At 56.4% G+C, this 26,683-nt stretch overlaps 8 protein-coding genes across 8 annotated transcripts; 4 read left to right on the top strand and 4 right to left on the bottom strand.

Annotated features, from left to right (window-relative positions):
• Positions 1–199: 199 nt before the first annotated feature.
• LTR77_011014 (uncharacterized protein) lies at positions 200–927 on the top strand (the record flags this gene model as incomplete). Its single annotated transcript, XM_064808228.1, has 2 exons — positions 200–579; positions 636–927. The coding sequence occupies 2 exons, from the start codon at positions 200–202 to the stop codon at positions 925–927; spliced, it is 672 nt and encodes a 223-aa protein (XP_064653550.1).
• An 854-nt stretch (positions 928–1,781) lies between these two features.
• Positions 1,782–5,024, top strand: TIF32 (eukaryotic translation initiation factor 3 subunit A; the record flags this gene model as incomplete). Its single annotated transcript, XM_064808227.1, has 1 exon — positions 1,782–5,024. One exon carries the CDS (start codon positions 1,782–1,784, stop codon positions 5,022–5,024), a length of 3,243 nt encoding a protein of 1,080 aa, XP_064653549.1.
• A 957-nt stretch (positions 5,025–5,981) lies between these two features.
• LTR77_011012 (uncharacterized protein) lies at positions 5,982–9,761 on the top strand (the record flags this gene model as incomplete). The annotated part of the gene is made up of 2 exons (XM_064808226.1): positions 5,982–9,431; positions 9,699–9,761. 2 exons carry the CDS (start codon positions 5,982–5,984, stop codon positions 9,759–9,761), a joined length of 3,513 nt encoding a protein of 1,170 aa, XP_064653548.1.
• Positions 9,762–9,996: 235 nt separating this feature from the next.
• Positions 9,997–12,529, bottom strand: LTR77_011011 (uncharacterized protein; the record flags this gene model as incomplete). The annotated part of the gene is made up of 3 exons (XM_064808225.1): positions 9,997–10,430; positions 10,455–11,444; positions 11,539–12,529. 3 exons carry the CDS (start codon positions 12,527–12,529, stop codon positions 9,997–9,999), a joined length of 2,415 nt encoding a protein of 804 aa, XP_064653547.1.
• A 4,302-nt stretch (positions 12,530–16,831) lies between these two features.
• LTR77_011010 (uncharacterized protein) lies at positions 16,832–17,368 on the top strand (the record flags this gene model as incomplete). Its single annotated transcript, XM_064808224.1, has 1 exon — positions 16,832–17,368. The coding sequence occupies one exon, from the start codon at positions 16,832–16,834 to the stop codon at positions 17,366–17,368; it is 537 nt and encodes a 178-aa protein (XP_064653546.1).
• Positions 17,369–17,780: 412 nt separating this feature from the next.
• On the bottom strand, positions 17,781–19,310 carry LTR77_011009 (uncharacterized protein; the record flags this gene model as incomplete). Its single annotated transcript, XM_064808223.1, has 4 exons — positions 17,781–17,974; positions 18,033–18,689; positions 18,744–19,018; positions 19,075–19,310. The coding sequence occupies 4 exons, from the start codon at positions 19,308–19,310 to the stop codon at positions 17,781–17,783; spliced, it is 1,362 nt and encodes a 453-aa protein (XP_064653545.1).
• A 575-nt stretch (positions 19,311–19,885) lies between these two features.
• LTR77_011008 (uncharacterized protein) lies at positions 19,886–21,211 on the bottom strand (the record flags this gene model as incomplete). The annotated part of the gene is made up of 1 exon (XM_064808222.1): positions 19,886–21,211. One exon carries the CDS (start codon positions 21,209–21,211, stop codon positions 19,886–19,888), a length of 1,326 nt encoding a protein of 441 aa, XP_064653544.1.
• Positions 21,212–21,634: 423 nt separating this feature from the next.
• SPT5 (transcription elongation factor spt5) lies at positions 21,635–24,710 on the bottom strand (the record flags this gene model as incomplete). The annotated part of the gene is made up of 2 exons (XM_064808221.1): positions 21,635–21,880; positions 21,939–24,710. 2 exons carry the CDS (start codon positions 24,708–24,710, stop codon positions 21,635–21,637), a joined length of 3,018 nt encoding a protein of 1,005 aa, XP_064653543.1.
• Between the last annotated feature and the right edge of the window lie 1,973 nt (positions 24,711–26,683).

Genomic DNA, 26,683 nt, shown 5'->3' with positions numbered 1-26,683 from the left:
GCTTCTGTGAAAGGTGGTCCCAAGTGAGAGTTGGCGGCAGTCGCAAACGAAAGTCGCGATGCGCGTGGAGCTGGCATGTAATCAAGCGTTGGCTCGTGCGTTTGAGCCGGGCCGAACTACTTCATCGGGTAGGACATCAATCAACAACGCGATGGCAACAGCGCGATCTTTAACGTGAAGCCATTCTCTAGTCGAAGACATGGCGGCCGAAACCACGAACGGCTCAATATCTTCTAGATCACCATCGCCAGCCAGTCGACCACCTATACCGACCGCGCCTGGACCCCGAGCAACCGCCCTCCAGAAGCTATACGGCGACGCGATTGCTCACGTACTCAAAACATGCAACTACAACAACTTCAGCTCCTGCTTCCCAACAGCAGCGCAACATGTCCCTGGCAGTGTCAAGTTCCTGCACGAGCAATTCACCGAGAAACTGGGCGAGAGCATGCGGAAAGAGTTCGAAGCCATCCTTGAAGACAGACATGTGGTGAGCAGCTTGAACGAACTTGACGGGTTAATAGAGGAGGCGAGGAAGAGGAAGGGCAAGACGAAGGAGGGCGAGAGTGCTCCTTTGCCGTAAGTTGGATCAACCGTGGCATTTGTGTCGCGCAGACGATTGACATCGTGTACAGGCCACACACTCTACCGGCGCAGCAACTGTACCTCTCTCATTTGGCGCCTTCGTTACAGCAGCACTCCCAGGACCTGAAGCAGCGGCAGGACGGCATTCAAGCAGAGAACGTCGAGGTGCTGGAGCGCGTAATGCAACAGAGACGAGAGATCGAGGCGTTGGTGAAAGGGCTAGAGAATGTGGTCTCGGATCTTGATGCCAGTGTTGCGAGCATACAGTCCGAGGATGCTGGCATCGAAGGATTGAGGGATGAGGTTAGGGAAGTGGACGAGGACATGAGAATGACGGCATGAGTGCGTGCTGTAGGGTTCCGTTGCTTGCGGGACAGCGGGCGGCGCCAGGCAGTATGGAAGGCTGTATGATGATTCTTAGATACCCAGAGCCATGCTTTACGATCGTCTTTACGGCATCTTCCAACATGGAAGCAGGAAGTGGGAGAGGACAAAATTGGCTCACGAATGGTTTCTAAAGCTGTTTGTGGGCATGAGGGTTTTTGTTCAATGTGTAGGCCTACCAACAAGGCCATATGGCCAAGCAGGCTTTCAATGCATAGGCTTCAATGGAACGCCTTCTTTGAGCAGACTTCTGTCCCTTGCTCTTCCCTCTCTTGGTCTTGTCTCTGTATAGCACGACCTGAAGTGTCGCGATCACGAGTCCAGTAGGTGGCCACGACTCATGCAGGCTCCCTCTCACCGCTCCTCGTCCAAGTTCGGCGCTAGAGCGTCACTCGACGCACTGTGATGAAATCTAAACACACAGTCATTTTCGCGTGTCCAGAATCTTGTGTTCCCCAACAACACACTGCAGAGAGTACAAGGCAAAGTTGTATCTCGAGGACGCACAAAGTGAAGGGAGAGTCGTCACCTTCTCCCGTCAAGAATACTGCCAAGCCCCACGACACCATTTCGAGCTCCCGTGCCGGCTTCCCGCAGAGATTGTTCTCCTCTTCAGCCGGCGACATCACTTCCTCAACCACACCACGACCTCATCACGACGACGTTCTGCCATCAGCAGCTGACAAGCCCACATCGAGCGTCATCAGCAGTACTCGAGAGACCAACCCACCACAAGCGACCACTCAAACACCCTCGCCTGTTGACGCCTCCTTTCGAGCGTCAGCAGTCGACAACCGAGGGGGCTGCCCAGCATGCCTCCTCCACCCCAGTTCAAACCGGAGAATGCTCTCAAACGAGCCCAGGAGCTGATCGGAGTCGGCCAGCAGCAGGCGGCGCTCTCGGTCCTCCACGAGCATGTCACGTCGAAGCGGACGCGCAACAGCACCATCGCGGCCTTGGAGCCGGTGATGCTGCTGTTCGTCGAGCTGTGCGTGGATCTCAGGAAGGGCAAGTCGGCGAAGGATGGGCTTTACAACTACAAGAACACCAGCCAGAACACCAACGTCGCTACCATTGAGACTGTGTTCAGGAGGTTCATCGAGTTGGCGGAGAAGAAGGTTCAGGATGCGCAGCAGAAGGCTGATGAGATCACGACGCAGGGCGAGTCTACTGATGCTACCCTCGCCAATGTGGGAGATCTCGAGGCCATGGAGACGCCAGAGTCGATCCTGTTGGCGACCGTTTCTGGAGAGCAAACCAAAGACCGCACCGACCGGGCCATTGTGACACCATGGCTCAAATTTCTGTGGGAGACTTACCGCACGGTCCTGGACATTTTCAAGAACAATGCTCGTCTCGAGGAGATGTATCAGCGGACTGCTCACCAGGCATTTCAGTTCTGCCAGAAGTACACGCGCAAGACTGAGTTCAGGAGATTGTGCGAGCTGCTTCGCAATCATCTGCAGAATGCCGCCAAGTACTCGCAGCAGGTGCACGCCATCAACCTCAGCGACCCTGATACCCTTCAGCGCCATCTCGATACCCGCTTCATGCAGCTCAACGTCGCCGTCGAACTCGAGCTATGGCAAGAGGCCTTCAAGAGTGTTGAGGACATCCACACCCTCCTCAGTTTGTCGAAGAAGCAGCCTCGTAACGCCATGATGGCCAACTACTTCGAGAAGCTTACGCGCATCTTCCTCGTTAGCGAGAACTATCTCTTCCACGCCGCAGCATGGAGCCGGTACTACAACCTACTACAGGTCTCAGCTCGCGCTGTTGCTTCCGGCGCTACCTCCCGCAAAGACAACCCAAGCAACATCACTGATGCCGACCTGTCCAAGGCTGCCTCATATGTCCTGCTCTCCGCTCTCGCAATCCCGGTTATTAGCACCACCCGGTCTCGCGGCGCGCTCTTCGATGTCGATGCCACTCGCAACAACAAGAATGTGCGCTTGACGAACCTCCTGGGTATGAACTCGCCACCTACCCGCTCTATCCTCTTCAAGGATTTACTCAGCAAGGACATCCTGCAACGCGCCCGCCCTGAGATTCGCCAGCTCTACAACATCCTCGAGACCGACTTCCACCCCAAGGTCATCTGCGCCAAGGTGTCGCCTATCCTGTCTCAGATCGGCGCCGATGAAGAGATGAAGAAGTACGTGCTGCCGCTTCAGCAGGTCATCCTCACCCGCCTTTTCCAGCAGCTGTCCCAAGTCTACACCGACGTCAAGCTCGATGATGTGCTTGCGCTTGCGCAGTTCCCAGACCCATTCCAGGTGTCTGCATCAATGATCGAGAAGTTCATCATGAATGGCTGCAAGAAGGGTGACTTGTCCATTCGGATCGACCATGCGACCGGCGTCCTCACTTTCGACTCCGACGTCTTCTCTTCCTCCAAGGCTGCCCACGCAGGCTCTGGCGGTGGTTCAGCAGATGCCGAGTCTGGTGCTGTCCAGCGTCTGCAGAGCACGCCGGCCGAGATTGTCCGCACTCAGCTATCACGCCTCGCGAAGTCGCTTTACGTCGCTGTGCAGTACGTCGATCCGGCTTTCAACGAAGACCGACAGAAGATGAGGCTCGCGGCAATGAAGCGTGCCGAGGCTGGCGCAGAGAAAGAGCATGCCGATCTGCTTGCAAGACGTGAGGTCATCCAAAAGAAGAAGGAGAACTTGCAGTCAGCACAGGCTGCTCGGCAGCGTGATGAGGAGCACAAGAGGAAGGTCAGACAGCAGGAACTGCAGGCTGCTGAGGCAGAGCGGTTGGCCGAGGAGACCAAGGAGCGCGAACGTCGCCGCATGGAAGCTGAGCGCAAGAAGGTCCAGCGTGAGGAAGCTGAGAAGCAGCTGAAGGAGTTGAAGAAGGGCGTGAAGGGCGTGGACATCTCCAGCCTGGACATCGATGAGCTCGACAGCGGCCGCATCCGTTTGCTCAAGCTCCAGGCTTTGGAGCGCGAGAAGAACGAGATGGGTGAGAAGGTCCGTATTACCGCCAAGCGCATCGACCATCTGGAGCGCGCATACCGCCGCGAGGAGATCAAGCACCTGGCCGACGACTACGCTGCCCAACGTGACCGAGATCTGAAGGCGTACGAGACGAGCAAGGCGGAGACAATGGCAAACGCGGAGCAGAAGCACAAGGAAGACGTGTCCCTCAAGCACCGCCTCAGCAGGCTCGTACCTACGTACGAAAGCTTCAAGCGCGAAATCACCGACGCACGCCACGCCGACTTTGAGAAGCGCCGCAAAGCTGCTGAGCGCGAACTGAACCAGAAGATGGAGCAGCGTCGTCGTGAAGTCCGCGAGCAACGCGCGGCTGAGAAGAGGAGGGCCGAAGAAGAGGAGCGACAGCGTCGTGAGGAAGAGGAGAGGCTTGCACGCGAGGAAGAGGAGGCTGCACGCGCGGCCGAGGAGAAACAGCGCAAGGATGCGGAGGCCAAGGCTGACGCAGAGCGCCGCCGTGCTGAGCGTGCTGAGGCAGCGAGGAAGCAGATGGAGCGTGAGGAAGAAGCTGAGAAGAGACGATTGGAGAGGAAGCAGGCAGAGCGTGGAGGTGCACCACCCAGCAGGTTCGGTGGTGGAGGTGAGCGTCCGTCGATGGACGGTGCGCGCCGTCCAGAGCCCGTCACGGCAGACTCAGGTGAGAGGACTGCTCCCCGCCTCAACCTTGCTGGCGCGAGTGGTGGCAGGCCAAGCTGGCGTGAACGTGAGGCTGCCCGTTCCTCTCCGCAACCACAAGCCGAAGCCCAAGCTCCACCACCACCACCACCATCGGCTCCCGTCGCCGACGAGCGTGTCGCTACAGACAATGCCGCGCTGCCGAACAAGTCAGGTGGTTACATCCCGCCGGCGCTCCGCGCGAAGCAAGCCGCGGCCGGCGAGAGCATGCCACCGCGATCCGAATCCCGCGATGGAGGCGACAGATGGCAGAGGCGTGGACCACCGTCGGGTCCCGAGAGGAGCGAGAGCCCTGCTGCGCCGCCGTCGTCGTCGGGTGGAGCTTATCGCCCACCGGGTGCGAGGAGCGGGGGTGCTTACAGGCCGCCTGGTGCTAGGTAAGTGCTATCGCTGGAAGACGGTGAACGAGTTAGAAGTATGGCATGGCGAGGTGGACTTGTTGCTTTCCAAGGCGTTGCAAGGCAAGACGAGGCGTGGTCTCAAGATCGTGGGTGGCAGGGTCAAGTTAAGGTCAAAAGATGGCCGGGCTTCTCTTCGGTGTTTTGAGTGTAGCATAGAGAGGTAGTTCTTCAACAATCCAGTATACCGAACTGCTATCCCACTTCATCTTTCCCATTGTATACATCGTACCTTTACGCACGCATGACCTCGCCCACCTGACCACATCACGACTCATGAGCCTCTCATGTCGTCCGTGGAGCTTGGCCTCATGCAGGGTAGACAGCTTGCCTTGCCCTGCTTGCCCTGCTTGTGTCCCGCTACCCTCGCTATCATCTGTCAACACTTGCCGCTCGACCTAGTTACCTACGAACTACTTCCCAACGAACAACAGACCGAGATCCAATCGAGAGTGTTGTATATAAGCCGAACGAACATCTGTCCTTTCCATTACCTCTCCACGCCTTCTGCGTCGTCGTTGGAAGTGAGTAGAGGGAGAGCCCCGCCACCCCACCCCACTCTGAGGAGGGTCGAGTGCCTCGCGCAATCAGAGGGGTTTGGACGATAACGACAACGTCTTATAAGAGGAAAGGGACGATAGCCTGTCTGCTGCTGTTGCACGGCTGCTGGGACAAGAGGACACGTGCTATTGTCACAAAGAAAGAGATCCGGCTTCTCATCAGCTGCCCTGGCCTGGGCCCCCCGCTGCCTGAAACCTGAACGCCGGCGGCTGACAACGTCACTCTTGCTCCGACTCTACTCCCATACACGTCTACACTCTCTACCACCACTCCCACCAACGTCACCAGTATACCAAATAAATCACCACGACACCACCACATCCAACCCTACGGCCGAAGATAGAAGGGTTGAAGGAGAGAAAGAGAGAAAGCTGGCTGAATGCCGCCTCCAGCCCGCAACGATCAAGACCTCATCCTGGGACTCGACGACGTGGATCTGACTGGTTCTGGTTCGCCGCCGCGCGGGGTTGATGGGGGAAGGGACGATGAGGGGGGGTCCGCTCCGGCGGTTGTGGGAAAGAAGGGGAAGAAGGACTCAAAGAAGAAGGGTGTGAAGAAGGAGAAGGGGAGAAAGGTGGCTAGGAGTCCGGCGAGGGTGGTGGAGGAGGGGCAGGAGGGCGTGGTAGATGCAGTGCCGGATGCAGAGGGCGTGATATTGGGGGAGGAGGCTGCTGGGCGAGATCTTGGATTCGAGGATGGAGGGGAGGCTGTGGGAGTGGAGGGTATGATGTTCCAGCCGACGATGGACTTTGGGACGGAAGGCCTGGATGGGGATGAGTTTGGGAGCGCAAATGGTGCATACGGGAGGAGAAAATCAAAGACCAATACAGCACGGCAACCAGAAAATGACTACGAAGGTGATGGATGGGATACAGAGCTCACAAACGGCTTCCAAGAGCAGGAAAGGGCAGAATCTCCAGACAGGAGGAAAGCGGATGAGTTTGTGCAACCGGCACGAAAGAGCAAACCAGCACCAGCAGAATCTGCGGTGTCACCTCGCCCATCTCCACGTCCTGCGCCAGCGAGACCAGTGGTGGGCTCAGTTTCGCCTGCACTTCGGCACGCCACGCCATATGGTCAAGCTGAACCGCCCGCAGGGGCGAACGGCTACCGCAGGCAAAGCGTCACGAGGAGGGAGTCGTATACATCTCGAGCATCGCCAAGCCAGCGGTACGTCGAGCCAGTTGCTCGAACCTCTCCTAGCCAACGCTACGTCGAACCAGCAACTCGGGTCTCTCCAAACCAGCGCTTCGTCGAACCAGTAGCGCCACCACACATGCCACAGCCGCACTTCTATGGGTTGCCGGACTTTGGGCTTAACATGGCATCGAAGAAGGAACAGGCGGCGACAGCTGCGGGGTCAGATGGTTACTGTTGCTGCTTTGACACGTTCGCGGACAGTGGCGATTCGACTTCGTCAACGCGAGCCAAGACTGCGCTGCTCGTAGGCTCTGAAGGAGGTCTGGAAGTCTTCCGAGTGCTGCCGAACAAGTTCGAAGTCATAGGACGATTGGAGGGCTTACGTGGGAGTGTTGTTGGAGCGAAGATCTTACCTCAGACATGCTTGGAAGATCCGATGGAGAGCATACGTCCTTTGGTGGCGGTAGTTGTTCATGGAGCGACTGATGGCGGCAACGGTCATTCTGCGTCCGGTGACCGACGTGCAGCCTCCGCAGCTGCGGCACGTTACCAGACGACCGTAGAAGTCTATTCTTTGCAGACCCAGGAGCACGTTGCCACGCTATACAGGAGTCATACAGTGGCGGCTGAGCAACCTACTGTTGGCCATTTATCGACCACACCTGGCCCGGTTGGAGATTTGAGGATATCAGCATATGGCAAGTTCGTCACCATAGCTTCGGGCAAAAGCGGCGAAGTGTTCGTCTTTTCGCATGTGTCGAACGATGCAAATCAACCCCCAGGCTTCAGGTGTATTGGCAAGTTCTGGACTTCTTTGCAAAGTTCGCTTGACAGGCCTGCTTCGCGACCAGCGACTGCAGACGGCGCTGAGACTACCGAGGACGGCGATCGCAAACCTGGTGTACCACTCCTCAGCCTCAGCCAGCGATGGCTAGCTATAGTACCGCCAGCAACGGCATCACAGGTCTCCATCCAAGGCACACCACTGGTTCTAGATCTCAACCCAGCGCCCCCAGGTCTCGCAAGCCATGGTGCGCCTCCGCAGCCGTCTATCACCTGTGACACAGCTGGGGTTGACGCAGAGGGCACGTGGAGCCGTCTCTCGCGCCAAGCCGCGCAAGGCGTGGTCAGGTACTCTCAGAAAGGCCTTGAGATAGGATGGCAAGGCTGGAATGAGCTGGTGAATCCTACAAACCAAACTGCGCAACATGGCCGTACAGCGAGCAGAGAAGACCATTTCCCGCCGACTAAAGCTCCGCCTGATGATCCGAGACGGCAGACTAGAGAGCCGGCGGTGGTGTCAATCATCGATCTTGAGACCTTGCTGGAAGCGGAGGAGCTGAAGTTGAAGTATCCACCGGCTCCCATGGCCACGTTCGCACTAGAAGAAGGCTGCAACCACCTCTCCATTTCTTCCAACGGCCTTCGCTTGCTCACCGTCAACCGCACTGGCGAGGCTTCGGCAATATGGGATCTAAAACAAGCAAGGCACGGCACGGTCGATTACGCGGCGCCCGAGAAGGATGATGGAGCCATCTGTAGTCCCTGCGTCAAGCAGATCATCCGCATACCCCGAAGTAGCCAGTCCGTGGTTGTTGAGAGCGCGTGGTCTCGCGACGACGAGTACCTCGCCATGCTCACCACACATGGGACCGTGCATCTACACGAGGTTCCTGCAACAGCACCCTCGCGAAAGCGAAAGCGGAAAAGCACAATCACCAACCCAGCACCGGAAAAGGCACAAGCTACCGTCAGTGTCTCACAAGGAATGTCACCACCCAGCAATCCTGGCTTTCTCGGCAGTTTGAGATCCGGATTCCATCAGGTTCGCACTCAAGCCGGCACCATCCGAGCAAATAACCCTGTTTCACTCGGTATGCCGACACTCGCCGGGCTTCGCGAGACGGCTGCGAGCACTGGACACGCTGGCGGTCGCTTTCTGGCGAAGGGTTTGAGTCAGGGTTTGAGTGCTGCTAAGAGTGGAGCGAACGAGTATTGGCACTCCGAGGACAACAAGATACGGCATAAAGCTTTGCAAGGTGCATCTTCTGACGCTTCGCTGAGATGGGTGAAGCGACAGAGTGGGACGCTGTTGGCTGTTGCCGCTGGTGGGACGGTGCATTTGCATCCCATTTCTCAAACGGAGTATAGGAGAGGAGATAAGTTAGTCACCGGGCTCAAGCACGACAAGCACCAAAAAAAGCACTTCGAGCTCCCACCTATCCGTGCCGGCAAGGACTCTTCACAGGCCAGAAGGGCGGACGATTGCACCGCCGCCGGCCCGCACGGTTTCTGGAGTCTTCGACCGGCTTCACCACCTCCTCTCCCTCAGCAGAACACCTATAAGCCGTCACAGCCACTCCAACAATCCGGATCCCAAGCCAACGAAGTCGAAACCAACCCCCCTTACTGCCCATTCCACGTCGACTCCCGCGTCTCAATCTTCGCCTTCGACGACAGCAGCCCAGGAAGCCAAATCAACCTCCGCGCCCGCAACAAGCCTCGAAGCACCTTCTTCACGCAAGGCCAAGCAGGCGACAGCAACGACCGCTGGATCTTCGGCGGCCCCCTCCCCGCAAGCACAAAACTCAACACCCACGACGCCTTACCGCTCGACGAGTTCGCGGCTTTCGGGCTCGACGACGCAGATCTGGAGGCCGTGGCGGAGCAGGTGGAGAGTCGGCTTACGGTGCGTTCGAGCGGAGAGGGAGGGGAGGAGATTAGGGTGCATACTAGTGTCGTGCACTCGGCGAGAGGGGAGAGGGAGAGGGATCGGAGTGGGGAGGTTGGGGGGTGGGGGAGTGAAAATGAGGATGAGGGGGAGGGGGATGGGTTTGGGGGCATGTAGACTTGGAGTTGTTATGCTGTCTCCCAGTGCGTGGAGCTCACACGTAACGCACGTTCAATGGATACGAAAGTCTTGCACACAGAACTTCTACGCGCGACAAGGACATAGGCGAAGTGGTCTTATTTGGGCGGTAGCGACCATGCCAATGCCAACAATGGTTTGAAGAAGTAAGTCGAAAGCATTCAAGTCGGAGAAGGCAGCGAGCAAGTGTACTGAAAGTGTCCATTCATTCAATTCATGTGTCCAGCACAAAACGAGCGTCCACCATCTCGCACACGCTAAGCGCAGGCATATCGCTAAGGTAAGATATTCATAACCTCGTCAAGTCCAAGCTCATGCAAGAGTGGTATCATGTCGTCCCATCCCTCCAATCGCAAACCAAGCAAACCATTCCGTACAAATACAACTACTCCATCAACCGCTCCAACTCCCCCTCATCCAACCACGGGCCCTTCTCCTCTTCCGTCGCGTTATGAATCCCCTCCGCCCTGCGCAAAGTCTGGACGTCGAGGTCGGTGACCCAGGCGCGATTCACGCCGACTTCGTCGTTCAGCGGGATCCGCACCTCGTGCTCGGAATCGAGCATCATGTCATCTTTCCACAGCCGCCTCTGCCCGTCGTAGACACACAGTACACGCTTCCGCATGCGCATTTTCTCGGGTGCGGCGCCCCAGGAGAGGGGATAGTTCTTCCTCCGTTTCGACCCTTTGCCGGTCATGGGGCCGGAGAGGGGGACGCCGTTCTTGGATAAAGTGAGACCCTTCTTGCTGTGGCCGGGCTTGCTGACAGCACCACCGCTGGAGACGTGGTCGCCACCCCCGACGTGCTGGCTGGAGACACCTCGGGGATGTGCTGATTGTCAACTCGGTTTCTTCGAGCGGAGGGCGCCCTTGCCGGAGCGGGAGGAGCGGGAGCCGTAGGTGCCGTCGTTGGCGTCTTCTTCGGCGGCGTCGTCGTCTTCCTCGACTTCTTCGTCTTCGTCGAAGGAGGTGGGCGCGCTGAAGTCGACGCCGGTGGGCAGCATGTGCTTCTCCATCGTCGCTTGGACTTGCTGGTCGTCGGCGATGGAGGTGAGGAGCTTCTCGTTGATGGCTTCGCTGGGATCGGCTTGCTGGACAACGCGCAGCACGCAGTCGTCGAGATGTTCGTAGAAGTCTTGTGCGCTGGCGAAGGTGACGCCGCAGGTCGAGCACATGCCGGAGACCTCGCGGCCGTAGCCCTTCTTGCTGCCAGCTGCGGAGGGACTCTTCCTCCGCGCGTTGGGTGGTGTTTGTTCGACGCCGTGGACGGATGTGAGATGTCGCTTGAAGACGTCGGCACGGTTGAAGCTCTTCTCCGCTGCGCTGCCGCTGCCGGGGCAGAAGCCGCAGACCATGGTACCCTTGTAGTGGGTCAGAGTATGTCGGTTCTTGTCGTACTTTCGTGCGAAGCCCTTGGTATGGTACTCGCATGTTGGGATCGGACACTTCTCAGGTCGTTCGTTCTGATGCGTGAGCATATGCGCCTTGAGGTCCTTGACGTGCCTGCCGCACGCCGCGATGGGGCACAGGCCTTTGTTGGAGTCCTCGGAGGAGTGCGAGGCTTGGCTGTGAGGAGAGTGGGCTGAGGAGATGGATTGCCGCCTTGATCCGTTGAAGACCGGATAGGGTTGGTAGGATTGTGTTCGCATGTATGGTGATGCGGTGCCTGACAGCTTGCTTGCCGGTGCTCGTGGGCTCCGCGCTGGGTGTGAAGGCGCTGGTGAAGGTCCTTGGTTGAACACCATGTTTCGGGGTGATTGTGCAGCTGCCATGTCTGCAAACGGATTGCCGGTAAACTGCGATGGCGAGTAAGATGGCTGGATCAAGGCAGGATCTAATAGAGCAGAAGTCAGCATACATTTCTTCATTTCTCAGCCAGCACGAAGACCAAGTTGAAAAGGAAATACGAGACGAGGAAGGAGACGGACAAGAAAGTTCAAGCGGTGGGACGAAATTGCCACTGGACTGAGAAAAGAAAGGAGATGTGAAAGTGGGAGGCGGCGCATTTGGGCGTGCTGGGAGGTCGCTTTCGGAGTAGGACATGGTGTGGGTGAGCGGCGAGGATGCACGCGCTCGTTTGGGGTGTGCTGGTGCAACGGAGGCTTTTCGCTTGCCCTTAACGCGCTCGATCACTGGAGAGGTGGCAGAGGCTGGTGTCCTGGGTGACTTGAAGACGCTGTCGTTCGGACTCACACTCTCGACGCGGTTGCTTTGCAAAGGCGTGAGATTGGATACCACGGACAATGTGCGCTCAGAGCTTGCACTTGACCGTGAGTTCGAATGCAGCCGCCAGCTGGCGTCCCCAGTGCTTGGTACGAAAGGGCCAGCCTCTCGCAGAAGGTCGAACGAAGAAGACGGGAACATCGAAGTATCGAACGATGGCGTGCTCGGGATAAACTGAGAAGAGGAAATATGTGAAAACTCACCAACACAGCCCTTGTCGGTGATAGGGATGGTCTCGAGGTCGAACCTGGTTGTCGCGAACACATCATGGCTCATGCTGTCTTGCTGTACAATGCCAGGCAGCATATTCATGGTCTGCTGCTGGCTCCAGTCGTGTGATGATCGAGCTTGAGCGGAGGGAGACCCGATCGCGGAGGATATGGCGCTTTGGATGGAGGCACCAGAGTCGGAGTTGGAGGAGAGCACCGGGGGTTGGAGGTCGAAGGAGTGCGATGCGGCATGTGATGGTGAGTAATTCGAGCTCGGTGGTTGGAGATTGTGCTTGGATAGAAAGGATTGGTCGCCGCCAAACGTGTACTGATCTGGCTGCACGTAAGGTTGATTTGCTTGGTATGAGTCGAAGGATGTAGCGTTGAGGTAGTTCTGGTCCTGGTACGTTGAGCTTGGTAGGAAGTTCTGCTCGTTGTTCCACAGATCAGGGTAGGGGTAGAGGGTGAAGTCGTTGTTGGAGGCCATTGTTTGCGACTGGTATTCAGCAAAGGTGGCCATGTCGAGGATTCAGCGCATTCGAGGAGGAAGAGGGAGATTATCCAGAACTGTTCCAACGGTTAGGCGTCAGGTTAAGCGAGCTCTAGAACAGCTTCGACACCCACCAGCAGCGGCGTAAATGCGCCGGACAGTAGAGTGTGTTGTCAATCCAGTCTATCAAACAAAGTGTCTGTTCAATCAAGGAAGAATTGTGTCGAGTGATTTGTCGTCCAGTTGTCGAGGTTGACCGACGACGAGATTTAGTCAGCCAGGCGGATGATCGACGGGTACCTGAACGAGATGGTGGAGGAAGGAATCAGCCTTGTCGGTCGGCGTGTTGGTGAGGCAGGATTGAGGTTGGCGATGTTGGCGTCAACTATAGCTGTTTGGACAGTTCGCGACTGTTAAGAGGATTCCAAGGCAGAGCACGGGGCGAAGCAGCAGGTCTAAGTATAAGAATATAGCTTCGGCCCCAAACGAGATGCGCAGCACGTCGCGGAGCACGAGCCACTTGCTTTTGCTTCTGATCCCAGAGACCCTGTACCGCCCTACGGGCCACACTAATGCGTTTCTGTCGTCCCGCCCAGAGTGACCCCTGCATGGGTACAGGGATCGAGTGCGGGTTCTCCTGCGTGTCATGGCTGCCACCTGTTCCATGTCTTTTGATTAAAAAGAGGACGGCGACCTCAGATCACAACACGTAGGACTCGGACGAATCCATGCCCGTAAGCATGCTCGGCAGTCATGTGGTAGGCGGTCAGCCTTGTACTTAGTTGGCCGGACGGTCTGCTCGAGAATTGCACAAGCCCTCGACAGTCTTCCCTCTTTACCATACAGGCATCGATTGTCGCGTCACGCTCGTCGACAACGTTAACGCTTGTTCAAGCCCACGCTTAGCTCACCGGAACATGGCAGGACGGGACGGGCTTAACGGGGATTCAAGGCGTGCGGTGTTGCAGATGCGGTATTCCTCCGACCGCAACGGCGACCTTTCGCTGCGCCGGGCCAGTAACGTTGTAGTCATCCAGCAGTGGTTCTCCACCCTGTAGTATCGACTGGAGAGTCCTTGATTCGCTTCGTTCGGCAGGCCCGTACGTTCATCGGGAGGTATCTGCACGATGAAGAGGCGTGGCTTAGTCGGTGAAGATTTGGCGGGCAGCGAGCGAAAATAGGCCCAAAGAGCAGCGCAGCGCACCTGCCTAGCTAGCAATGGTTTAGCTCCTGCCCAATACGGCGCTGGTCCTGCATAAGCGAAGCAAAGCCCCTTCTCTTTCACCGACTGCTTTGCGGTGGGCAGCCACCATCTTTCGACGTCACTTGGGGTTTGTACTTCGACATTGCCAGGCAACACTCGATGGTCGGGGGTATCTCCCTTGTCACAGCAGCTTCGCTGCCCTATCTTGCGTGAACCTACTAGAAGCGCGGCCCCGAAGACGGCACGCTGGCCCACGGCTTGCCAAATCCACTCCAAGTCCAACGGAGGTAGCACCAACTCCTCTCCCTCGCGACGGCCGTACCGTAAAGCTCCCCAGTCTCCCAGAGACTCGGCACTACGGTACACGGCCACGCAACGGCTCCTCTCGAAGGATTCACAGGATTGCGGGTAAGGCCACGCTGTCAGAAGCTTGGTTCGTACAGGCCCGCGGCAGCCAATCAGGCAGTCCCTCGTCAAATTGTGTCTCGTCCGTAGGGCTGAAGGATTCTGCTTATTGATCCAAAACGATCAGGACAGGCGGTGCCGCAGTAGACGCAGTGTTTTGATTTGCAGATAAGCGAAACCCACCACACCACCAGGACTGACGACATGGAGCGGGTTAGTCAGATATTGGGGCCAAGCTTGTCCTCCACTGTGTATGTAACGCTGGTCCCGTGCCGTTTGGGTGAGTGCTGGCCCAGCCGGCGACATATTGATCGCGGTATGCCTCTCCGTGAGCCTATTCAGAGATGGCACAAGGAATGGCATGGTAGGAGAGCGTGACAGTCAGCAGCCATTGGACTGGGCGTTCCTCCGCCCTGCACGTGCATGGAACATGTGGTGTGAGACAAGCTCAAGCCACCGCCCTCTCTGACTGCTGCGGCGAATCAATCTGCAGGACCGGAGCTCAAGGTGCGGTCCCGGACGTTTGTGAGGACTCCGTTCCCACGGGGCCTCCGACGTGCAGGAGGTCGTGCTGCGTGCATTCCGGTGAAGAAGAATCCTGGAGCAATCTCTCGCGGTGATTTCGATCTCGATGGCCATCGAACGGGACCTTGATACAAGCTCGACACCACCGATTCGTAGAGTATGTTAGTCACTTAGGGCTTTCAAACGTGATCGTCGGGTGTCCACTGCCCAACCCCACGCTATCTTGTCGAGTCTGGAGAGACGGGGATGATGATTCTGAGTTTGGAAGAAGCCGTCCACACCCCGCCGGCTTGGATCGCTTGAACTTTCTCATATCAAACCCTATTCCACTCAAATGCTCCTTCCAAACCTTAGGCCTTGGACAACGACATCGATATATGCCTCTCGCAGCGTTGATAGGCTCGAGTGTGTTGGGATGATACAACAGCTCATATCCCAGGACTGTAAGCTCGGGAGAGTCTTTGTCCGCAGAGTCGGAATTACGCCTGTCTTTGGCCCCTACCTCCTATCTCCCCTCATCAACCAACACCTTCTCGAACGTCAGCGATTCCACCAATAGTAAGCCAACCTCCCTGTATAGGAGATCTCCACGTGGTTGGATTCTGCCTTACGGCCCTATGTCCCGTTTCCCAGTTGTTTCAGAGTGAAGCCACCAAGCCATGGGGAGGGAGGGAGACTGATATTCAGGCTCATTGCACTCTCAACATTTCTTGCGAGTCATCGAGCGAGTCTCGACTTCGAGGTGAGATTGCCATCAGTCAGCGGAAGTGGAGCCTTCACGAGTATGGAGAGGGCCACGCACTCCACCGCATTCGATCGATGCCGCTGCAAGGCCTCGCAATCGAGAAGCCATCGGGCCTGCATTCCGCTGTATCTTTCCACGAGGGCACCGGCAGTTGTATCACTGTATCCCTTCTGCCAGCGAGGACAAGCTTCGTGGATGTCTCGTCGAGTCGTCGTCTCGTGCGTACGCAACCGCCATCGTACGGTCGTCCTATCACAAACAGAATCCCTTCTAGAAATGTTGGTTGTTTCTGTCCCTCAACACCCCGATTGGCTCGGAATCCTGCCGCCCGCGAGAAGTGCTTGGAGGAGTTTCTGGGCAACGTCGGTGCAGACGTGTCGACATGCCATACGACAGAGTTGACTTACCCTCATGTGAGCCAGAACTAGTAAAGTCCTGCATGCGCATGTATACGTCGTACATGCGATAGCGACAGAACGACGTTCCTCCACCACCTGCAGCGACCCCCAGCAAGCCCTACTGGAGCAAGTCCATTCAAGGCATGCCCATCCCCGCTCCCCATCGTATGACAGTTCAAAGCGGTAAGAAGCTCTCTCGAAGAAGACGCACATGCACCGATATCATGGCACCGGCGTCGTAAGGCTGCATGGGAGCTTGAGGAGCTATGCTCGGACGGGAGTAGGATCATCTGCACTGCAACGTCGGCGAACTCTTTACGGCCGAGGGGCGCATGGGCTTGATGCGGTGGTGGAGGGCGAGGTGCAGTGGTACGAGAGGTGCAGCGGCACGAGATACAGAGGTAGGTAGGTGTCATGAGAGGCGTGCGTGCAGCATGGGGGAGCTAAGGTCGTTCGGTCGCTCTTTCGGTGTTTGGCATGGCACATGATCGAGCTCACCTGCGTACATGCATGTGAAGGCGGTTCGAACGTCACACCACCCGCCGTCCAGGTAGCTTTGTGATGGCGTTCCAGGGCGACTGCGAGCAAGAGGCACCCTACCATCAGATCAGATAGTATCCCTTCTATCCCTCTTAGCAATGCCATTCGTCAAAGGCATAAGAGACAGCACTAGGGTCTTGACGACAAGAGGCTCTATTTCAAAGACCAATCGACAAGCGTGTTCATATGTCCTAACAACAATAGCCAACTCCCAAGTCGTTACTCATGACAAACCTGATCATAAAAATACGGATCCTTCGAGCTCTGCTTCGTAGGCGCCTTATACTTCTTCCTAACAAGCACGCTCCACGAAGTCTGGTTCGCATACCAAAACCGACCAGAGAATGGCAAACCAGAACGACAGAAACAGAAAGAGAAACAAAACGAGACGTCAAAAGGGAAAGAAGACTGGCAGCTCGCCTTCTCCATCCCCATCTCCAGCTCCACCCTTGTCAGTGATACTTGCCATCGAGCCTCAAACCATGGTCTTCGGCAACCCCAAACAGCGCACAGTGGACTATCCGTTGCAGTCACCCCCATTGAACTGGGAACAGCGCCCTAAGATCTCAATAACGGTGACGTCGCAGGCCACTCGGCCGATCACCATCTTCACCTGGCCCACGATCTTCCACCTCAGCCTCGCCCAGAGCCGCGACAACTTCACCTGTCTAGATTTGACAACCGAGTCTGCCATGCGGCTATCAACAACAAGAGGCCCCCAGCGCCAGCCATTTTCGCGTACGAAAGGGCACTCAGACGAGCAGTATTTCTGCACGCTCGATCCGGGCGTGCCAGTGATCTTTAGCGGTGGGCTGCGTGTCGCGAGCTCAGTGGCGGGCGGGCTGCAGGCGGGCCATAGGTATCGGTATGGGGTGCAAGAGGGTGAGCAGGTCCAATGGTGGAGATGGGGGAGAAAAGATGGTGTGTTGGCGCCGTCAGGGCAGATCGAGGATTTGGATGATCCGGATGGTGAGCCCATCATGATTTCAGCCGAGCCAGTAGAGTTTGAGGTGAAGTAAGTAGTAGGCGGACTTGCGTTGCCCATCGACGCCATTTCTCAAGTTCCTCCGCGACCGTGAAGACTCATGCGGCACTACGAAACACTGTCGTAAGCTTGGGCGATATGCAGAGCAGTTGACGGCTTGTAGAAGGAGAGTATGAGAATGTGCCATCAGGCTTCCAGTTGCGAAGCTTCTCTCCCACAGAAGCAGCACGATAGCAGCTCTTCAAGACATTTAAGCCTTGTACCAGCTCCGAAGACGCGAGAGGAGATACAATATCTCTCATATTCAACAGCCTGAGTATCGGCAAAACACGCCTCGTCCTGTCAATCCCGGCGTACCCAAATTACCATACAAACCTCCAACGCTATGCGTGCTAAAATCAGTCTATCTCTATGCCTCGTCATCTTCTCCTACAAACAAACACTTCTCAAACCTTCACCTTGATCTTGAACCCCACCTTCATGAACCTCAGTATCACGAAGATACACCCGGCCCCAATCGTCGTGACTCCAGCGTACGTCCAAACTTTAGTCCAGTGGAGGTTTGCCTCATTCTGGCCTAAGATAGCACCGCCTCCTGGGCCGCCGCAGAGGACGCCGGCGGAGATCATGGTGAAGCCCACTGGAAGCTGTTGTTAGCACGGAGAAGAGCGGTATGTATGGGGTGTGAGTATGCTTACTTCCGATACGCGTTCCGACTTTGCGCTTGTCCTCCGTCAGTGCCACGAACAGCACAGGAGGAAGGGCGATGAAGATTCCCGAGAAGAAGCCGAAGAACAATGCGCATACGACTATGCCGCCAGCTGAATCAACGGCAAGGTAGCACAGGAGAACTATGCCGACCATGAAAGCCCCTGGCGTGATGACGTTGAGTGGGCCAATCTTGTCTGAGAGGAGGTTGGGTAGAGTCCGGCCAAACACAGAGCCAGCGTTCAGGATGGGCACCAGGTAGAACGAGAGGCTGGCGTTGGTAAGTCCGGTCGCTTGTCCGTAGTACGAGGTATAGAAGAACGAGACGTAAAGTCCAATAAACCCGACCAGAGATCCAAAGACGAATAGCATGAAGGGGATGTCAGTAAAGGCCGTCCAGTCGATGATACTGCGAGCCTGCTTCGGCTGCACACGGACCTTCATGACCACGATCGGGATGATGAGGGTAGCGAGTGCGGTGAAGCCCAGGATGCGTACGCTCCAGCCAAAGCCGACCTGGTTGATGAGCTTGTAGAACATGATGGGGTAGATGATACCCCCCATGGAAGACCCAGAAGCACCGAGGCCGATGGCCAGTCCGAGCTTGGTCCTGAAGTAGGTCGGCATGATGGCGACAGCGGGTACGACTGGATCTCGTTAGCTTTCATCTCGTACTGGAAGAGAAATGGTTAGTAACGTACAAAGACATCCACCACCAATCCCAATCACAAATCCCTGCGCAAGCAGTGCTTCCCAGAAGTTATGTGTAAGCGACAGCATCATGTGCCCAAACACCACCAGAAAGCTACCAACAATCAACAACGTCCTAAGATACCCTCGATCGAAGACAGGTCCAGAGAAGGCGCCGATGAGCAACACCATCATGGACTGTATCGAGCCGATCCAGGAGATGTTCGAGGAGCTCTCGGTCCATAGCTGGCCGCTCTCGTAGAAGGTCTGGTAGACGCCGAAGGTGCTGGGAGCAACGTCAGCAGAGGAATCGATGATGGATGCAGCTGTTGTGGGACTCACTTCAGAATACCCCAAGTATTAAAGAACAGCATAAACGATCCCAGAACTTGCAGCCACGCCGTGAGTCCTCCATCCGGTGGTCCAGAGTCCTGAGGTGGCGCTGGTGGAGGGGCATCGTCCTTCGCCTTCAAGGCATCCGAATTCTGCTCCTGCTGGCTCTCGGGCGGTGATGCCGCCTTCTCCTCATCATCCTTGAGGGAGTTGTTGGACGGCGTCTCGGACACAGGCGCCGACATATTGGCCAAGGAATCTCCTGCTTTGTTTGGCCGCTGCCAAGGGGCTACTGTTGTGCTTGTGCCCGTCCGACGGGTCGCGTGTGCTGCGGTACTCGAGTTTTCGGGTCCAGCGGTTACGGTACTACAGACAGTAGACGCAAGAAGTATGTAGAGCCTTTCTTTGATTGTGAGATGGTGAGAGATGAAAGTGAAGATCCAGAGATTGGATTATAGATGACGGCGTCGCGCCTCGGACATTTCTCGAAGCCGAGACTTCGTACGAGGCTACGGCAGTTTCGTACCGCAGTTGACAGTGTTGAGAGATGACTGACGAGAATCACAACCCAACTGGCAAGTATCAACGAGGCATCAATCCGTGTACCACAGCTTACAAAGGTCGGACTTAAGTATCAACGGGACAGCGAACAAGATCCGCACCAAAGCCGCCAAAACAGCCTCTTTAGCGCTGACATTCCACCTTAATATCGCTTTCGTTCTCCTAGATCCAGCAAATGCTCGCTGTCTTCATACATGACGCTCGAACGCAGAATCAACACCGCTTCGCAAAAGCGAGATAAGTGTATGAGAACGCATCATCAAAATCCATCCCCTTCCACCCACACCCTCCCTGCCTCCTTCGCCCTCTGCCTTGGATCCCTCCCAAGCTCAAACGCCGCCTCCCTCCTCTCCTTCATCGCCTCCTCAAGCTTCGTGATCTCCTCCCTCAGCGTCACATTCCTCCCCACCTCCGGAACATCCAGCGCCTCCTCCCCGCTGAACCGACCATGAGCCTGCTCGCGTGCCTGAGCAATCGTCTCCGCCTGCTCGTTCCAGAGCTTCAGCTCCTTCTGGTATCCCGTCAGGTGATAATTCAGCTCGAAATAGTAGTCGAACTTCTCTGCGTCACCAAAGCACAACCCGTAGCCGTCGCAGTAGCAGGCGCTCATGCTGGGGCAGTGGAGCGGGGTGGAGGAGAAGATGTACTGCCAGGTGTACTCGAAGATGCGGCCGGAGAGGAAGTCGGAGAGTTCTGTGTGCAAGACCCAGTCGCGGAGGTAGATGAAGCGTTCTTTTGGTACGGCTCTGATCCTCTCGCGGGAGACTGCGAACTGGGCGCAGCATGGCTGTGCGAGGACTGTGGGTATGGGTGCTTCAGGAAAGAGCTCGTTCCAATAATCGGCGAAGATACTCTCCTCTTGCTTCCAATAGTCGCGATCGATAGCTCCAGGGTGCAACCAGTCTGGACATCCTGGGTCCCAGTGGCAGCGCAAGTTCATGTATCCATCTCTGGTCACTCGCTCTGCGCTCAGATGCCGCACCATCAACGACGCATCCTTGCCCAGTATGAGATTGTTATGCCAGGCCCATCGATGCGCGTGCATGAAGAGAGCCACGTCCGGCAGGTCGTCGTAGAAGTCAATGATATAGCTCAGATATGCCATGACCTCATTGCCCTTGTTCCGAGGTGGACGCAGTTCCATGCTGTCATCGTCCATGCCATATACCGCCGTCGTCAATAGCCCAGCCTCTACCAAATCCCCAAGCTCGTGATCAACCCAGTCCACATTCTCACCCGTCATCTTCGGCATGACGAGACATTTCGTGTAATTGCTGCCCGCAGGCTTGAGCTGTCCAACAGGATACGGACTCTTCGACTCGACCTTGGGCTCCTTGAAGCCTTCGGAGCCGCCTGCTCTCCAGGCATTCGGGTCGACATCTGCTGGCTCTTGTGCGTCCGCCTGAGGGACTGTGATGGCTGAGCCTGTATTCGCTGCATCGTCAGCCTCTTCCAAGGACCCATATTCTTCTCCGAGTCCAACGGCCTGTGGTAACGCGCGCCATGACACTCGCTGGAAAATCGTGAATAGCAGCAGTGTTGTCAAGCATGCAACCAGTAGAATGGGTAGGACGCGGCGGAGCATGCTATGGCGGAGCCGTGCATTGAGAGCAGCTGACAGCGGCTGGGTGTCGTGTTGGCAGCTATCTAGTCTGGTTGGAGAAGGTCGTATTGATAGCAGGAGTGCCTGAAGTTCGATGGCTTCGCCGAGAGGCGACTTTTACCTCTGGCCAACGAGCTCCAGGAAACTCACATTCTACATGTACTTGCACGAGTTTGAGAATGTACGACAACGGCACTCAGTAGACGCTTGGTGAAAAGAGCAGATCGAATAGCAGCGCCATTGCAGAGCAGCAAATGATTGAAGAGCAGCTCGCTCCAACGCGATATTGTTACAGAAGCACCCGAACTTCACCATCGCTCATCCCAATCTCACTATTCCGAACTCCTCCATGCCGTCAAGGCAGTCTATGCAAACGAACGCCCAAACCCCCTCCCACCATCACAATCAATCATACCGCGGCCCATCATCGTCAAACCCAGCCCCAGGCGTCTCCGGGAACCCGCCAGGAGTCTGATACGCAGCCGGCGTCTGGTACTGTCCTCTAAACCCACCAGGCGTCGGCTGGTCTCCCGGTGTGGGAGCGCTGAAGCCAGGTGTTGGTGCTTCGAGGCCACCGCTGTAGGCTGGCGTCTTGTTGCCAGGGTTGTGCGCTGGTGTCCGAGATGAGGGGTTGGGGTTCCAGGTCGATTGCTGCAGCGATATATTAGCATCCGATCAGAACGCAAGATGAGCGCTGGACATGACTTACATTGCCACCCCAGACACTTCCTCCGCCGCCTCCACCACCACCATAAGTCGTAGCACCACCGTAGCTCGTCCCGCCACCATAACTCGTCTGCCCACCATACGCAGTGGTCCCTCCGAACCCACCACCGCCATACGCAGTAGCACCACCATACCCAGGCGTCCTCGACCCAACATCCTGCTTCCAAGTCGGCGTCCTCCCACCCCCAGCCATAGCATAAGCCGGTGTCCTTCCCTCCGCTCCCGGCCCACCAAAAGGCGTCCGCCCATAAGCCCCAGGCGCCGGTGTCCTCCCGGGCATGCCGCCGCCTGGACGACCACGGTCATCGATCGGCTGTCCAGATCGCGGGTCGATAACCTGCAAATGGTCGCGATTGATCGAGATGACCTTGTTCTTGGCGTGCAGCTCCACTTTGACGGTCTGGTCGGTCGCGTCTTTGACGATACCGATCATGCCTTTCTGATTGCCGCTGCGGAGCTTGACAGTCTTGCCGATGAGCCGGTCCCGGCCTCTGCCTTGTGGGGGTGCCATAACTCCCGGCACACCGTTCTGCTTCATGGCTGGGTTCATCCTGGTGAGGTCGACCCCGTTCTGACCACCCGGCCGACCACCTTTGGCATTCAAAGTGGTGACATTCATGTGTCGGGCTACCCAGACACCAGCATTTTCGACCCTCTCACGGTTCTGGACGAAAACGAAGTTGCGGTGCAGATGCAGAACGCGACCCTGTCTCTGCTCGCCGCCAAACTCCTTGATGGTGTCGTCAATCTTCATCTCGTTTCCGTTGCTGTCCGTAGCAACAGCATTTCTCCTTCTCTCCAGCTTGTTCGAGATGGCGGAAGGAAGCATGCTCCTGATCGAACCATTTTGATCCAAGACCCGCAGGCTTTCCCTGTCGACTTTGATGACACATCCTACTGTCGAGACGTCCAGCTGCACCAGGTCGAAGAGGTCAAACTTGCTGCCAGCAACATTGCCACCAGCGTCTGTAGCCTCACGGAGATCTTTGCTGAAGACCGTAATCTCCTGGTTGTTGCTGTCTGTAAGCAGAGTGACCCTGTCGTCTTTGCTCTTGACCACCATTCCGACTTCGTCGACGTACTTGCTGCCTCCGATGACTTTGACGTGGTCGCCTTCCCTGAAAAGCTTCCGAAGGTCTTTGATCGGTGCTTCGATGACCTGGCCCCGTAGAGCACCGGCAGAGTCGACTCGCATCTTGACGACATCTCCATAGACCTCCACGGACTTTCCAGTCACACCTTTCTGCTCGCCGCGGAAGATCTCCACCTTGTCTCCCGGCAGGTAATCTTCGGCTTTTGTCTGCTTGATGGTCGCGGCGAGGGCGTTGAGATCCAGATTCTCGGTGCCATCCTCGCCACCAGATGCAAACTTCGTGACTTCTTCCAGTGTCGGGTTGACATTGTCTCTTTGCAGCTGATTGATTCGGAAGTTCTTGATGAGAAAGCCATCGACGTAGTCCTCGTTTTCAAAGGTGAAGGCATTGTTGCCCAAGCCTTGAGCTCGCGAGAGGTATCTTCCCAGTTTCTTCTTCGCTTCAGTCTCGCTGAAGTGTTTTGCTGGCGGGCGTGGCTGGGTGGTCTTCGTGCGCTTCCGTTTGCCGTTTTGGTCCAAAACAGCCGGCGCATTCGTGTCTTCTGTGAGGCCGTACGTCAGGCGAGGTATAAGGCGGAGTGTGACGTCGACACCGTTGCTCTCGACATCCTCGACTTGCGCCAAGTCGCCCTGGTACCAGCCGGTCTTGCGGACGCGGACGTACATGCCCGGCTCCAGAAGGCTGCTCTTCTTGATCTTGAGCAAGTCTGGCATCTCTTCGATTGGTATCATCAGGGGCTTGTAGCTCGAGAAGACGTGTGTCAAGCCTTCTACAGCCGCCACAACGTCTTCCTGTCGCCTCGCTTCAACATAGAGATTGCCAGCCATGACACCACCGCGTTCAAAGGCGGAGTTGATCAGGATGGGTTCTCTCGAATATTGACGTTCGGCCATGCGCAGACTAATCCCTTGAATGACATCTCGCTCTTTTCCAGGGCGGCACTTCAACCGAAAGATGTGCGGGTCTTCTGGGCCAGGCAGGAGTAATCGCTGCGGAACAACAGCTCCAGTTGCCGCACCCGCACGCTCCTTTCGCCCATATCGTTCCACAAACCGCTGTGCTTGCTCTTCGGCAGTCTCCTGCTCCTTTGCCTCGCGCTGCCTATCCAGTTCACGATGTTTGCGGTCGTCTCTGTCAGCATCTGCAGGCAGCTCTTGTAGGTCGTCCGGGTGCATCTCGTCGCCCGGAAGGTCGTCCTCTTCTTCAGGCTCCTCCTCGTCATCCTCGTCTACTTCAGCTTCGACATCGATGAATTGGTTGCGTCTGTTTTTCCGCCGTTTCTTCGCAGGCCGGCCAGGCAGGTCATCATCCTCGTCCTCCTCTTCTTCCTCATCCTCTTCATCATCTTGGTCCGCGACTTCTTCGTCATCCTCATCGCCCACAGCCGGATGATCATCGCCGTCGACTTCCACCGGCTGGTCGTCATCACCTCCTGTCAGATCCACGTCGTCGTCTTTGTCCTCGTCCTCATCTTTCACTTCATCGTTGACTTGCCGGCTTCGCGAGCGTGATCTTTGTGGTGCCACATCGTCATCCTCGTCTTCAGCATCGCCGTTCAGCTGTGGCTTCTCGTCGGCCTCATCGTCAGAAGCGACTTCTGCCTGCGGGTTGAAGTCGTCTTCCTCCTCATCCGGGAAGTCTTGGTCCAGCCAGCTTGCCATGTTGGCTTGCTACTGCTGTAAAGCCGCAATTGATCGCAGTGATGGCTGGTTTTGTGGTGAGCTGGTGTATATGACTGCGAGTCGTCGTGGGATTGAGTTGTTTGCTGATGAGGGAGAACGAGGGAATGTCAGGTCGAAGGCCAGCTTGTATGGGGGCCCGAGCGTCATACTAGCGCGCGGCTGAATCCGCACTGCTGGCCTTCCGATATTCACTGCAAGCAACATTGCTCTCCTAACACGATACTTTTATTCTTGCTACGTGTACGGATCCGTCTCGATCCTGATCTTGATCTTGATCTTTTGGCCAAGGTACACTTACACACGAGCACCGTCGATACTGCCAAAGACGGGGATGTCACACGATGGCTCTATGACCAACCCATCCATCGACCATGTTCCTTCTTACCACGATGCCAGGCGTAGCGACGTCTTTGCTACCGAGACAGTCGAAGCCATGCGTGTAGGGCACGTTGGCAATCATGTCTTGCGCAGTAGCATGTGATGGCAGTAGCCAAACCTGAAACGCAACATGATCACAAGGCGCGAGGCTGCATGGCTCAGCCACGTCCAAGCAAATCCGCAGAAGTCACAATCTGCAACACCGGTGTAAGGTACAGGTATCAGCTAAGTATGCTCGCACTTTTCCACGGCGTTCAAACAGTTTTCTCGCTGTCCAAAGCTCTCTGATCAGGGCATCAGCCTAACGATGGGTTCCCTCAAAGACACCACAGCATCTGAGAACGCGTCACAAGAAGATCCGCCTCCGCCCTACGAAGAGACATCACCTTCAACGACTGTCAGAGACCGCCTCAGAGCATCAACCTCGAGATTGCATCGGCTTGTGTCCAACACTACTCCGTCAAGGTCTAAATCTACTGCTGTTGAGCCGAAGTATAGGCCACCTGCTGAGCCATTGCAAATCTTGAGGCTGGACCCCACTTACATCGAATGCCGTTGTGGACGACACGTCGACACTACACTCCCAGATCCACATCTGGACCATGGTCAGGTGCAGTGTTCATGCGGCTACGTCGTAACCTCAACTGGCTATTCGTTCACTCCACCCAACACGGAGCCGCTCGTTAAAACCCCAACATGCTCATGCGGCACTCAGATACCAGCTTGGGCCTGGAATACAACGTTCACGTGCCCCTGCGGCGCCTTCTTCGTCGCCCAAAGCTCCGTGAAGCGATTCTGCAGGGCCCACGAACAGCCGCGATGGACCACCGACGCACGAAACATCCAGTGCCGTTGTGGTGAATATGTGGACACCCTAGCATCGTGGACGATCCTGCATGGAGCCAACCTTCGGAAGAGGGGTATTGTGAAATTTCCAACATCGGTCGGGCGTACGGTGTACGAATACCCTCTGCCTGCCGGGAGCGGGAGGCGCAGCTGCGGTAGGACTGTGCGGAGCGATGGGACGACAGCGATGGAGCATTCGAATGCTTGCTGTAAGGTCCTGGCGAAGATCTCGAGCGAAGAGTCTGACGATTGCACATGTGCGCACGATGCCGGTCATCCACAGTTGTGCTGGTCGCAGAGAACCTGACTCGAACCAGCTTCATCCACTCACCCCGACCTTCTGCGTCACCTAGACCCGATTCACTGGCGGTTGGAGAACCATCATACATCAGTGAGTATTCCTCTCGGCTCGCTGAGCAGACGCTACGAAGCATGCTACTGCTACCTAAACCAATCCACCTCCAATGCCTTTCTCCTTCCCGCATCACTCGAAAGCCGCCAAATTCTCAAGCAACTTCACCAAATCCACATACCCACCACCCTCTCGATTCCGCTAAACCAACCATTTACCCTCTCAACTCTGAAAACAACCCTGCAACTCGAACCGCCTAGAATGTGTGTCCATAGAGATATGACCGTCTGGGCCTGCGGCTGCTACACAGGCGGAGGTCTCACACAAATGTGTCCTATGGCTATCGAACAGAGACTTGCCTGCATGCCCCCCCCCC

Source organism: Saxophila tyrrhenica, assembly GCF_035928015.1.
Source record: "Saxophila tyrrhenica strain CCFEE 5935 chromosome Unknown scaffold_30, whole genome shotgun sequence".
In the NCBI taxonomy this organism is placed as follows: domain Eukaryota; kingdom Fungi; phylum Ascomycota; class Dothideomycetes; order Mycosphaerellales; family Extremaceae; genus Saxophila; species Saxophila tyrrhenica.
The sequence above is the reverse complement of the archived record's forward strand: the minus strand, read 5'-3'. Positions and strand labels throughout refer to the sequence as shown.